The 13,647-nt window shown below is 42.1% G+C and overlaps 1 protein-coding gene across 1 annotated transcript in view; it reads left to right on the forward strand.

Moving 5' to 3' along the window:
• Positions 1 to 12,135: 12,135 nt before the first annotated feature.
• The window catches only part of CDYL2 (chromodomain Y like 2), a 38,015-nt gene continuing 36,503 nt past the window's right edge, over positions 12,136 to 13,647 (forward strand). The window contains exon 1 of the mRNA XM_089540002.1: positions 12,136 to 12,283. Coding sequence (XP_089396128.1) covers positions 12,260 to 12,283 — 24 coding nt within the window. The 5' untranslated portion in view covers positions 12,136 to 12,259. The remainder of the gene's footprint in view (positions 12,284 to 13,647) is intronic.

A 13,647-nucleotide genomic window follows, 5' to 3' on the forward strand; every position in this document is an offset into this window, starting at 1 on the left:
ATTATATTACCAAAAACGGAGGGAGATCCTGATGGAATAATCTGCTTTCATGTCCCAAAATAATTCAGATCCAAACAAACTCAAATCACACCCTCTCAGCCTCAGAGGAAGAAACCTGCCAAGAAAATCCTATGATAGGTTTGCCTTGGGGCCGTCGCAATACAATAATAATAATAATAATAATAATAATAATAATAAATTTATTTATACCCCGCCTCTCCAATGAGAGAACATTACAATACAATGCCCCATAAACAATTAGTATGCAAAGGAATCTTTGAAAGCAACCCAAAGAGACCAGTTGGAAGCATGAGCTTTTGTAGACTTGGTCTACTTCCTCCGAACATCTTTGCGTCCTGACTTTCCAGACTAACACGGTTGTGCCTTTGAATACATTACAATAATAACTGTAGCACAGACAGTAACTAATTCCTAAAATCAATTATGTTATCAATTAGCTCGGAAATTTTCTTCCAGAAGAAGACAACTTAATTAAATTTAATTTTTTTTTAACTAAAACCATCTATAGTTGGAAATAAGTTATTCATTATTTACTTGTTGTTGCTATGTTATTAATTAAATGCAAGACAGTGATGAAGAGACAACAAATTTATTTATTATGATCAACTGGTCAAACATGACAACAAATATTAATTTTCCCAAATGTTTTCTTTTAATTCTGTTGTTACTTGCCATCAAGTCAGGTTCAGTTTACGGTGATCATCTAAATAAGAGATCTCTAAGAGATCACTATCTTATATCTACAGTCCAGACCTTTCTGACAGTCTGAATACCTCTCCAGTCTACAAATCCCAGGATTCCACAGGATGGAGTCATGACCGTTAAACTGGTATCAAACTGCTTTATTTCTGCATTGTGGAAGAGCTGCAAGTCATCAACAGTCCTGCTTAGGTCTTGCAAGCTCAGAGTTGTGGCTTCCTTCATTGAATCCTGGAGAAGAAAAAGTTAAGAGGCAATATTTAAAGAACAGGAATGCTGTAATCCAGTATTAGTATTTTATAGATTGTCTCTTTGTATTGGTATTATATTATTTTAATGATGTCATCCCGCTTCGATCCTTAGGAGAGGCGGGAAATACAAATAATAATTATTATTATTATTATTATTATTATTATTATTATTATTATTTGATAGCCCTGTTTAAATATTTGAAGGGGTGTCATATTGGGGATGGAGCAAGCTTGTTTTCTGCTGCTCCAGAGACAAAGACATGGAGCAATGGATTCAAACTACAGGTAAAGAGATTGCAGCCCAACATTAAGAAGACCTTCCCAATGGTAAGAGTAAAGTACACTCCCTTGGAGTGTGATGGGATCTCCTTCTTTGGGGGTTTTTAAACAGAGGCTGGATAGATGCACCCCATTTTGTTGGAGAATCCAAAAGATAAGCTTCCTTCGAGTCATACAAGCAACAAAGTCACAAATTGATCCTATCTCTCTCCTAACCTAAAAGGTTCATACAGTGCATTAAGGATGCTCCATTAGCCATCAAATGATTTTTTGTTGTTGTTGTTGCAATGCAAGCACCTAAAATACACCTTATTTATGAGGATCAAAAAAACATGAGACGCAAACCTTAAACAGCTAACAAATTGCTGTCTTTCTCCCTCCGGTGTGTGCAGCTCCTGCGGGAGTTTCTGATTCATTTGTAATGGAGGCCTGGGAATATGACAAACACAGGAAACCTGAGTCAAAATAAAAGCAGGGAGATGAGAAAGCAATAGTGACACACACACAGAGGCACAGATATATCTTTATCGGGATTTCACTGCAAAAAGTCAACTGTTGATCATTGATTTAATCGATAACAAGGAATTTATGTATATAATGTTATGAAACTATAAAAAAAAAATTCCTCTTCTACCTTTATCTTAATCTTATCCCATTTGTATTACTTTAAAGTAGATTTTTATTTAAGTAATCTCCAAAAATTTTCTTTTATAGACTTAGTTTAAATTCCAACCTCTTTTCTCTCCAAATACTCTCAGACATTTTCAATCATCTTGGTTGTTATTTACTGATTTATCTCTTACAATTGCTGTAAGAATATCCATATTCATTTTGCCATCTTGACCACACTCTGAAGTTGCTTGGCCACACATATATATGGCCAAGCACATGCATCCATTTGCATGCGCAAATCAATCAGTTACATCTTGACTGCACTTTGCAAGCATTTTGCAAGATATACCTTGGTGCCCTAGACAAGAAAGCAGTTTCTTGGCTGTCAAGTCATTCTCTTTATTTAGCTCCTTCTTGCACTGCATTTTCTGACAAATCAGCACAGATGGATGGAGACTTTCCATTGCTGTTGCCTCTATAAATCCCCCTCTGAAATCTAGTTCAGGTACTTCAGTTATTAATTTGTTTCTATCCTCTGTCCTAAGTATTATTGTTGATCTTTAAAGCCCTAAATGACCTAGGAACAGGTCATCCAAAGCAGTAATTCTCTATCTCTGGTCTTCAAGCTGTTGCTGGATTTCAGGTTCCCGAAGCGTGTCCAAGTGCATTATTCCTGCAGCGCAGATGCAACCGACATTTTGAGTACCTTGCGGGTTGATTCTTGCTAAACCCCATAAAAGCGTCCTAACAACACCTGATGGATCGTTGCACCTAACTTCTCATTTTAAAAATTGCACTTTCCCATTTCTAATCCATAAACCATAAATATTTGTAGCTCCCCGTTACAATACTTGGCAGGATTTCTTATGACATTCCTCCTGAGGATGCATGAAATGCTGAAATGAAAGCCACATGAATGGTGCACTTTCAGAATGAGAGTTGACTGCGAAGAGTGGATTACTCATTGAAAATTACCTTAAAATATAGGCAAGCCAATGTTTTCTTAGAGCCGTGAACTATAAACTTTTGTTGTTTATGGGAGGGCTGGAGAAAAGGAGGTTGTCTTGCATTGCTGGAACGCAAGATGGATGGATTATGCACAGCAAAACATAGCTGTTTGTTTTGCAAATGCTACAAAGCATTATTATTCGGGTCAAGTATTTGACTAGCATTCAGTAACCCAAGGGTGAGCTACCATAGCAAATGCCAAGGGGCAATTTTCTGGCTTTGGGAAACCTTACTTTCTAAATGTCTAAATGTTGATCCTCTGTCACCCCATTTCTTAAGATGCTTTTAAAATGTCACAGTTGGCCAGCATCCATAGTTTTTTTGTGGGTTTTTTGGGCTATGTGTCCATGTTCTAGAAGAGTTTATCCCTGATGTTTTGCTGGCAGGTGTGGCTGGCATCTTCAGAGAAGGTTCTCCGAAGATGCCAGTGAAATGTTAGGAATAACCTCTTCTAGAACATGGCCACATAGTCTGAAAAAACCCACAAAAAATACAGTCAAAACCATGTTTGGTTGCCCTTGACTGTGCATCAATTTCAATATTCAGTACTAGTCTTAGCTTCCTTTCCCATTGTTGTCAAATTTCACCGCATATGCCGCAACTCAAACCATTCGTTTCATGGCGGAAGGACGTGACTGACGTTTTGCCAGCTAGTTTCACTAGGGCTGCGCTTTTCATAAGGGTTCGTTTTCTCACTACCCAAATTAATAGATGACATTAATGTTAGAGGAGCTGTTAAGCCAAAGGAGATGCAAGCACATCTCACCCCAGAAAATGCAATGTAGTCATTATGTGACTTCCTGCGCTGCTATTGAGAATGCTCAGAAACCACAAGAGAAGTCAAAGACCTCCATGTTGACTAAACCAAAGTTGTTTCTGTTTCAACTGTGTATATGTACGTGGCACTGAACATTTTAAAACTGTATATACTTTTAAATGATAAACCATCCCCCATTTGCAAATCTGTTAATATAATATTCCTTTCTGCTTTGTTACAAATCTGCCATCAACACACCACTCTATTATTCCTGTAAGAAAGAAGGAAGGAAGGAGGTTTAAGCACACCTGTGTACCCCGCACTGTATTTTGGGGTCCTCATATTTTATATCTCATATCTGGAGATACCATGTTTTGGGGATATCAATGACCTTTTAGAAAGACTAGGTCACATTACTAGAAAAAAAAGGATTGTTGCCACGGTCTTTTCATCAAACCCTACTGCAACTCCTAAAACAGTGATGGCGAACCTATGGCACGCGTGCCAGAGGTGGCACTCAGAACCCTCTCTGTGGGCACATGTGCCATCACCCCAGCACAGAGTTTGTTACTAGAAAGCCAGAGGGACATGGCACTTTGCAATGAATAAGTGGGTTTTGGGTTGCAGTTTGGGCACTCGGCCTCTAAAAGGTTCACCGTCACTGTCCTAAAACATCACTATCCCCTTTCCATATTTCCATTTTGGTTAGCTCTGTGAATTGTTATCTTGTGTGTGGGATATTGCACCCTGCATATTTTTTCTAAATAAATACAATATTCTTAATTTACTCAAAACTTGGAGTCCTCCCAGTTAGTACTGGTATATATTGGTGCCCATGGTCCAAAGGTTACCCACACTTCTCACAAAGCTTATTCCCCCAACATTTGATGTATCACTGAAAGCTGTTGGGTATCTGTTCTTTGGGTAACAAGAAGGAGGGAAGCCAATATACCAACCAAATGAAAAGAAAGCTTGAGAACATGCAGACCAGAAAGGATGTTTGATTATGCAAGCAATGTTCAACATGGACCAGCACTTTTTGGATAATACTGATACCTGTCTACACTGTGGAAATGTGGTGCCGGAGAAGCATTCTGCAGATACTTGGATCCACTAAAAAGACTAATAAATGGGTCCTAGAGCAAATTAAGCCTGAACTGGAAGCCAAGGTGACTAAACTGAGACTGTCGTAGCTTTGCCATATTATGAGAAGACAGGACTCGCTGGAAAAAACAATAATGCTTGGTAAAGTGATAAAGTGAAGAGCAATGGGAAAATAGGAAGGTGGATGGATTCAATCAAGAAAGACATGGCCCTTAGTCTGCAAGACCTGAGCAGGTTTGTTGATCATAGAGTGACTTGGAGGTCTCTTATCCATGGGGTCACCATAAGCCAAGGACCTCTTGACTGCAGTTAACAACAAATAAATATTTTAATAAATAAATAAATAATAAAGGTAGGGGAAGAACTGAGCTATGGGTTCTTACTGCAACCATCTGGAGCATATCGGACTATAGGTCTGATCCTGAATCTGCGTGGAAAGTTAAATACCTTTGGCCAAAGTGATCCCCTCCAGAATAGCCCAGCAGTCTGTACTAGGAGCAAAGAAGGACCCATTTATTGACATGATTCCAGAATTTATAAGCTTGCACAGTGACGTTACAGATGACTAAAGATTCACATGTGCATTACAAGGTTTCTCGTGACTTCATCCAGCATATGGGTCTCCTAAGTGTTAATTTTTAACAATCAACAATCGAGCATTCAATTCACTTCCCCTTAGTCAGCCCATGTTACTCAAATGTTGCAAAAAGAGATATGTTTTATACTGAGAACTGCAGACTTCAGCAGTCTTGAGGCTGCAACTGAATCCTTGCCAGCAACACTGTTCAAGGTTGTTTACCAGCTCATAGGGCTCTGCAAGATGGCTTCTCTTGGGTTCATTAGTGGTTTCAGGTTTGGAAGCAACAAAAAGCAATGTGAAGTCGGAGGCTTTCATGGCCGGCATCCATAGTTTTTTGTGGGTTTTGCGGGCTATGTGGGGCCATAATAATAATAATAATAATAATAATTATTATTATTATTATTATTATTTGTATCCCGCCCCTCTGAGAACAATCAGGGTGACTAACAAAGTTAAAAATACATGTTCTAGAAGAGAATGCCAGCCACAGAAGATGCCAAAGCCACAGATGTTAGCGAAACGTCAGGAATAAACTCTTCTAGAACATGGCCACATAGCCTGCAAAACCCACAAAAAACTAAAGAAAAGCAATTTTGGGATTCTGGAGGAACTGATCTACCTTCTGCCAAACTCAGAGGTACCAGATCTACCAGGTGCCAGTCTACCTCTTGTCAAATTTAGGGGTACCCAATGTACCCCCTCAATCTCCACAATGTCCAAGGTGCTGAAGCTAGTTATTCTAGTAAGGAAATGTTTTAATGTTTTCCATTGCTGGTTAGTTTTTATCAATGAAGCCTTCTGGTTTCTGGTTTCAGTTTCATACCGTTTTAACTGTCATGGCTACGTCTTGTAGAATGCTAGGTTTAGTAGTTTTTGTTGTTGTTGATGTGGAGGAAGAGGCCAAGATTTTTGCCCCCTGGGATTTTGCAAGGCCTTTCCCGTCCATATTTCGGGCTCAGGAGATGCCTTTAAAAAAACAGGAAATGAAGCGGAAACAACATCTTACTTCCTGTTGCTAAAAAAAGGCCTCTTCTGCGTCTAAAACAGATGCACATACAACATGTCCAAACCCCCTTTCCTTTGAATGGCCTAAATTCTCTCAATGGAATTTACCTATGTGTTGCTTCAAAAATCAGTTCCATGAGTCTGGTGGCACACTGCAGACATAAAGCCATTTGTCACCACTTTAACTTCCATGGCTCAATGCTATGGAATCCTGGGATTTGGTATTTGTTGTGGCACCAGAGCTCTCTGGCAGGGGAGGCCAAATATGTCACAAAACTACAAATCCCATAGTGGTGAACCATGGCGATCTTCTGCGGAAAAATGGAGAGGGTTGTCAGATGAAAACAAAGGAAGAATTAAATCGAAAAGGCATTCCATGTCCCTGGTTTCTGCACTGGTAACTGATGGAAAAACATAAGAAAGATATTATACTAGAAGGTAAAGAGAAATTAAAACAGAATTAGACTCTTTGCTTCAAGCAGGAAGCATATGGATAATCGGAAAGATTTGCAATAGAATCTAGAAATGGAGTAAGAGACAGTGGAATATAATCTCATCAAGTGAGTGCAAAACTGTAGTCATGCAATATTACTAGAGCAATGGTTCAAAACCTGCAATGAAAACTTAAAATTCACCAAAAGCAAGGGCCCGAAAGAGAATTACTATAAAATGTTCTTTAGATAGTACTTAACACCAGTTAAACTTGCCAAGATCTATGAAAAATGCTCAAAATAAGTGCTGGAAATGCAGTGATGGCGATGGTACCTCTATTCATATGTGATGGCAATGAGCTAAAGTAAAGAAACTTTGGAGAAACGTTCATACAAAAATAACAGAGATGCTGAGGATTAACTTTCCATTAACGCCGGAAATATACTTATTAAATATGTTAGATGGATTAGGAAGTTGTTATAAATGGCTGAGCAGCTATGCCAGGAATTGGAGGAACAATGATGTGCCGACGTTAATAGTTATAAGATTATTAGATGTATCAGAAATGGATAAGTTCACATCCCTCCTCAGTGATAAAATACTGAAACAACATAGAGATGGATGGGAATGTGCTATGGGAAAGGAAATGGGGGAACCCAGCAGTATCACGTTTTAAAGAATAAAACTGTAGAGAGAATATTGTTACTGTTAGACTTAGTTATAATTAGATTAAGAAGCAAGATGGAAGGAAATAAGGAATACTCATAGGGATCCATGGCTATGACAGTTTATCAGACTGAAACAGAAAAGACGGGAAACGGGAATAAGAGGATAGTATAGGAATAGTTTTATAGGGATGAATAGAAGGACGAAGAACATTAAACAACAACATTAAAGGAGAAGGAAGTTACTAATAAATAATAATAAATAATAAAATATTTATTTATACCCCGCCTTTCCGCAGATCAAGGCGGCTTACAGTATTAGGTTAAGTTATTTCTGCTATCTGTATAATGTTATATCTTTTACTGTTTCTTTGTATTGTTTTGATTTCCTTTTTGTGGATTAGTACTGTATTTTAACAACATTCAGTTTTAAAAAAACACAAGGCTGACAACTTTAGGTCCCATTTTGGGAAGAAGGTAGGATTGAAATCAATCAATCAGTCAATCAATCAAATTAATAAGTGTGCCCCTTGGAATTAGATCATGTGGCCTTCATCCTCATTTTAAAAGCCCTATTTAAACAAAAATGTTCCCACCTGAATCTAAACCAATGCAGACAACTCTGGTTAGCAACACCTTTCCAAGATGTCAGGTAGAGACACTTTTTGGCTCGGCTTTCTAAGGCTCTGCAAATAGGTATCCAGGGAAGTGAACTTTGAGTCATGCAAGACACATACTTTATCATTGAACTGTCATTCTTCCCTATATTACTTTCACAACTTGGGTTTCTGCTGTTAGCTGTATCGCACATGGTTTTCCATCCTGAAATGACAAAATATGAAATAGGTTCTTCATGACATGCAAAGTCCTGAAATTAATCATGAAAAACTTTATTTTTTGGCAATGACTATAGGTGAAAAATTTGAAGAGAGGCTTCTCGTTGCTGTCTTTACTCATCCTTTGTTCAGAAGAAACAGCCGGGAAGTCATTACTATTGTTGCCCAAGTACACAGTTGCCTCATTCATCCTAATAGTAGGACTATCCTTGTTCTGACAGCATGTTGAAAGGGGCACCAGAAATTTCTACATCTGGATGGATGGATGGATGATATAAGATCACAAGGCAGAAAAGCTGCACATGGGGGACAGAGGTCACATTTTTGCTGTTGAAGTGTACATGGTTGAAGAGGAGCTTTGAAAGCTTGTGTAGCGGTTAACAAATTTGTGTTCTACCTAAATACCAAATGAAAATATTAGGTTTCCAGAATCCCATAGCGCTGAGCTGTTATTAACGTGGTCTCAAACTGGATTATTTCTGCTGTGCAGATGCACCCAGTGTGGCTTCTTCATTAGGCGAAGTTGTGAAAATCATATAGGAGAAAGTAAAAAATAAATGATGATGTTAGAGACCGAGGCCTACATTTTGTCAAGATTTTGTTATTCTTGATCTCCGTTAAGATGATATGGAGAATAGCCATGGAGGTAAATGCCACTTCTCTGTTCAAGAAAGTCCAAGTCCAAGAAATAGAACTGAAACTCCATTATTTCGCTCTATGGCCAACACAGCTATCACTGGATGGAGATAGATAGATAGATAGATAGATAGATAGATAGATAGATAGATAGATCTCAGCCCCTTGTGTTATGAATTTCAACTGTCCCTTCTTTCTGTGTTGAAAACCTGGCAACACTATTCAGTGGAAAAACAGCCTATCAAAATATTAATACAACATATTTACATAGAGAGGGAGAAGCGATCGTTCTGAAGTGGAATCACACAGTCTCCATTTTTGATGAGTTTTATAACAGTCATTGATACAACAGAAGCATGTCCTCCTTTGGGAAGGAAAAGTGGGAATGCCTCTTTTAAGAAAGCACTACCATCTGCTGTTTTATATTAGTATTTTTAGGGCTGGGTTAAAAAATAAATTGGGTTGGTTTATGTATTTATATTTATTCAAACAGTTCAAATGTGCACATTTCTTCGTGAATTTGATGAAAGGGGCTTTTCAAAAACCAGATGTAAGAGAAAGCGAAACTGTCAGATTCACCCTTCCAAGCTCAGCTCCTCCTAACAGTGTTGAAAAGTCTAGTGCATTTTTCAAACCTTTTTCTTACACTTTGATATTATTATTATTATGCTTTATGTATATAGCGCTGTAGATTTGCACAGCAATATACATACGATTAATAAAATAGATAAGAATAAACCTGCCCGTGGCGTACGATCTAAGAAATAATAGCATGATACATATAAATAATACATAACAATACAGGAAAGAGTTCAATAAAACAGGCAACAAATTAAAAGAGAAGATTGCTTTGGGACAGGGGAATGCTCAAAGGAAAAGAACATTTTGGAGACATTATTAGGGCTGAAGGGTGCGATATAAATACCATAAATTATTATTATTATTATTATTATTATTATTATCTTGGATTGTAGAGGTGCCCAAGGAATGTATATGAATGAAGATTTCATATGGCCATCTCTCTGACAACCACCAGCTTCCTATACTTCCATTAAAGGCCAAGGAAAGATGTTACTAAGTAAAGTCCCATCAAGTTTTGAGATCAGGAAGCATATGCAACCAAAGAAGTCAAATAGGCCAACAACGATCAGGTCAGAATGCACAGGGAAGCCATTGAAATCTATAAACACCTGAACAACTTCAACCGGAAACACAAAACCCTTAAAGTAAACAAAGTTTGGCTACCAGTCCTGAAAAACACCAAAATCAAGACCCAGCAAGTGCAAATGAAAACCAGCCAAGGTCAGTGGATCATGAATTAAATAGATACCCTGAGACCTTGCCATTCAACAAGAGAACAACATACAACTTAACATGGAAATCACTTCCATCATTCTATGAGGGAGCATCTTCCACTGTCAAACAGCTCTTACTATCAGGAAGTTCTTCCTATTGCTGAGGCGGAATCTCATTCCCCGCAGTTGGAACCCATTACTCCATGTCTCTGGAGCAGCAGAAAACAAGCTTGCTCCATCCTGTGCTGGGCGCCACGATTCAAAAAGGATGTTGAGAAGTGGAGCATGTCCAGAGGAGGGTGACCAAAATGGTGGAAGGTCTGGAAACCATGAAGCTTTATGAGGAGAGACTTAAGAAGATGGGTATGTTTAGCCTGGAGAAGGGATAGTTAAGAGGTGACATGATAACCCTGTTTAAATCTTTGAACATGTTGAACTTGTTTTCTGCTGCTCCAGAGAATAGGACCCAGAACAATGGATGCAAGCTACATGAGAAGAGATTCCACCTAAACATTAGGAAGAACTTCATGGCAGTAAGAGCTGTTTGACAGTGGAAGACATTCCCTTTAATGGAGTCTCCTTTGGAGGCCTTTAAACAGAGCCTGGATGGCTATCTGTTGGGGGTGCTTTGATTGTGTATTTCTGCATGGCAGGAGGTTGGACTGGATGGCCCTTGGGGTCTCCGACTATCATTCTGTGATTCTGTGAGAGCCCTCTTTAAATATCTGAAGGGATGCCATATCCATGGGAGCAAGCTTGTTTTCTGCTGCTCCAGAGATTAGGCCCCAGAGCAATGGATTCAAGGTAAAGGGAAAGAGATCCCACTACAACCTTAGGAAGAACTTCCTGACACTAAGAGCTGTTTGATAGTGGAACACATTCTCTTGGAGTCTCCATCTTTGGAGGTCTTTAACCAGAGGCTGGATGGGCATCTGTCAGGGGAGCTTTGATGGTGAGTTCCTGCATGGCAGAATGGGGTTGGCCTGGATGGCCCTTGGGGTCTCTTCCAACTCTATCATTCTCAGATTCCATGAGAGCCCTCTTTAAATCTCTGAAGGGACACCATATCAATTGGAGCAAGCTTGTTTTCTGCTGCTCCAGAGAACAGGCCCTGGAGCAATGGATGCAAGGTTCAGGGAAAGAGATTCCACCTCAACTTTAGGAAGAACTTCTTGACATTGAGAGCTTTTCCACAGTGGAACACACTCCCTCATAGTCAGTGAAGTCTCCTTCTTAGGAGGTCTTTAGATGGAGGCTGGGGGGGGGGGGCATCCACTCCAACCCTGTGCCATGCAGGAATGCCCAATTGCCGGGGTGTCAGAAGTCTTACAGCTGGGCATTCCTGCATGGCCATGGAATCCTAGAGTTGGAAGAGACCCCAAAAAGGGCCATCCAGTCCAAGCCCAATCTGCCATGCAGGAACTCACCATCAAAGCATCCCCAAGAGATGGCCCTCCAGCCTCTGTTTAAAGACCTCCAAAGAAGGAGGCCCAATGGGCCCTGCACTCCATCCTTCTGCCATGCAGGAATGCCCAATGGTTGGAGTGCCAAGAGTCCTGGGGTTGGAGTGGGTGGCCCTTGTGGGGAGGGGGGGTCCTTTCTTGCAAGCCTAGGGTCCTATGGTCCTAGGGATGCCCTCCACCAGTTTGTGTGTCCTTAGTGGGACTGGGCTTGCTGGGCTTACTGGGATATGGAGGGAGGGGTCAACCTTGCTTCTCGTTCCTTCCTCCTTTCCTCCCCCCCCCCAGTATGGTCTGCTTGGGGGGCGGAGGGTGGGAGGGTCCTAAAGCCAGACACACACCCCACAATTAAACACACCCCACAAACACAGAGAGAGAGAGAGAGAGAGACACACATCCCTCTGCTCCAGCCTCCCTCTCTCTCTCAATCTCTCTCTCGGATTCTGCGCACAGCGCCAGCCCCGGAGCCTGTCAGATTCTGCCCAGGCAGCAGCAGCAGCAGCAGCAGCAGCAGAGCAGCCCCTGGGCTCCTTCCCTCCCTTCCTTCCCTTAAGAGAGAGAGAGAGGAAAGGGGGGACCTGGCCCTGAGAGCGGAGGGCGCCCCGGAGGGAGCCCCAGCATGGCTTCAGGGGACCTCTACGAGGTAAGGAGCCGGGAAGAGAGACAGAGAGAGAAGGGCGCCTGGCCCTGGGCTCCCCGGGTCCTGGGAGAAGGGAGGAAGAAGGGGGCTCTCTCCATCCCCCCCTCCTCCTCCTCTTCCTCCCTCTTCCACCATCACCACTTCCTCCTTTTCCTCCTCCTCCTCCTCTTCTTCCTCCCTCCCTCCCTCTCTCTCTCTTCCTCTTTTCCCTCCTCCCCTTCCTCCCCTCTTCTTCCTCTTCCTCCTCTTCCTCTTCCACCACCTTCTTTTCCTCCCCTTCCCCCTCTTCCTCCTCTTCTTCCTCTTCCCCACCACCCCCTTTTCCTCCTCTCCTTCCTCCTTTTCCTCTTGCACTATCCCCTTCTCTGCCTCCCTCCTTTTTCCTCCTCTTCCTCCTCCTCCTCCACCTTCCCTTCTTCCTCCCTCTCTTCCCCTTCCACTCCCACCTTCTCTTCCTCCTCTCCTTCTCCTCCTGGCCTTCAGCCCCAGAGGCCTTTCGGGGGGGGGGCAAAAGGGGCAGAAAGAGGAGACTTGGGGGGGGGGTCCCTGGGGCAGAAAAGTCCAGGGAAAGTGGCCTCTGCTTGAGGAGGAGGAGGAGGTGCCTCCAGCCCTCCTCTTCCCTCCCTTCCCTGCTCCTCTTTTCCTTCTTCTTCCTCCTCCTCCTCTTCCTCTCTCCAGGGCTTTCTAGTCTTCCACCTGAGAAGGGGCTCCTGGGGGGACTTTAGAAGGGAAGGAGGGGTTTGGGGGGGTCTACAGGTGCATGCTGGGGGATTTCTGGTGGTGGGAGGAGTTTTGGTGCCCCCAGGTGCATCCTGGGAAATTGGTAGTGGGGGAGTTTTGGTACCCCCAGGTGCATCCTGGGAAATTTGTGGTGGTGGAAGGAGCTTTGGTGGCCCCAGGTGCATCCTGGGAAACTGGTAGTGGTGGGGGAGTTTTGATACCCCCCAGGTGCATCCTGGGAAATTTGTGGTGGTGAAAGGAGCTTTGGTGGCCCCAGGTGCATCCTGGGAAACTGGTAGTGCTGGGGAATTTGTGGTGATGGGAAGAGCTTTGGTTGCCCCTGATGCATGCTGGGAGGTTCCTTGTCCTCCTTGGGGGGGTTTCCTGTAATGGAAGGAGCTTAGATGGCAATAGATGAAAGGGAAAATTGTGCTGGCAGGAGGAGCTTTGGCGACCCCCCCCCAGATGCATCCTGGGGGTTTGTTGTGATGGGAGGAGCTTTGATGGCAGGGGATGCTGGGGGAGAGTTTGTTGTGGGGGGAGCAGTTTTGGTGAGCCCCAGACTGATGCTCTCATGGGAGAGAAGGGATGGTTGTTCAAGGATGGTTCTCCTGGATTGGACTAGTTCACTGGAGCTCAAAACACTA

The sequence above is a fragment of the Sceloporus occidentalis genome, unplaced genomic scaffold, assembly GCF_023333645.1.
Source record: "Sceloporus occidentalis isolate IW3139 unplaced genomic scaffold, rSceOcc1.0.p SCAF_10, whole genome shotgun sequence".
In the NCBI taxonomy this organism is placed as follows: Eukaryota; Metazoa; Chordata; class Lepidosauria; order Squamata; family Phrynosomatidae; genus Sceloporus; species Sceloporus occidentalis.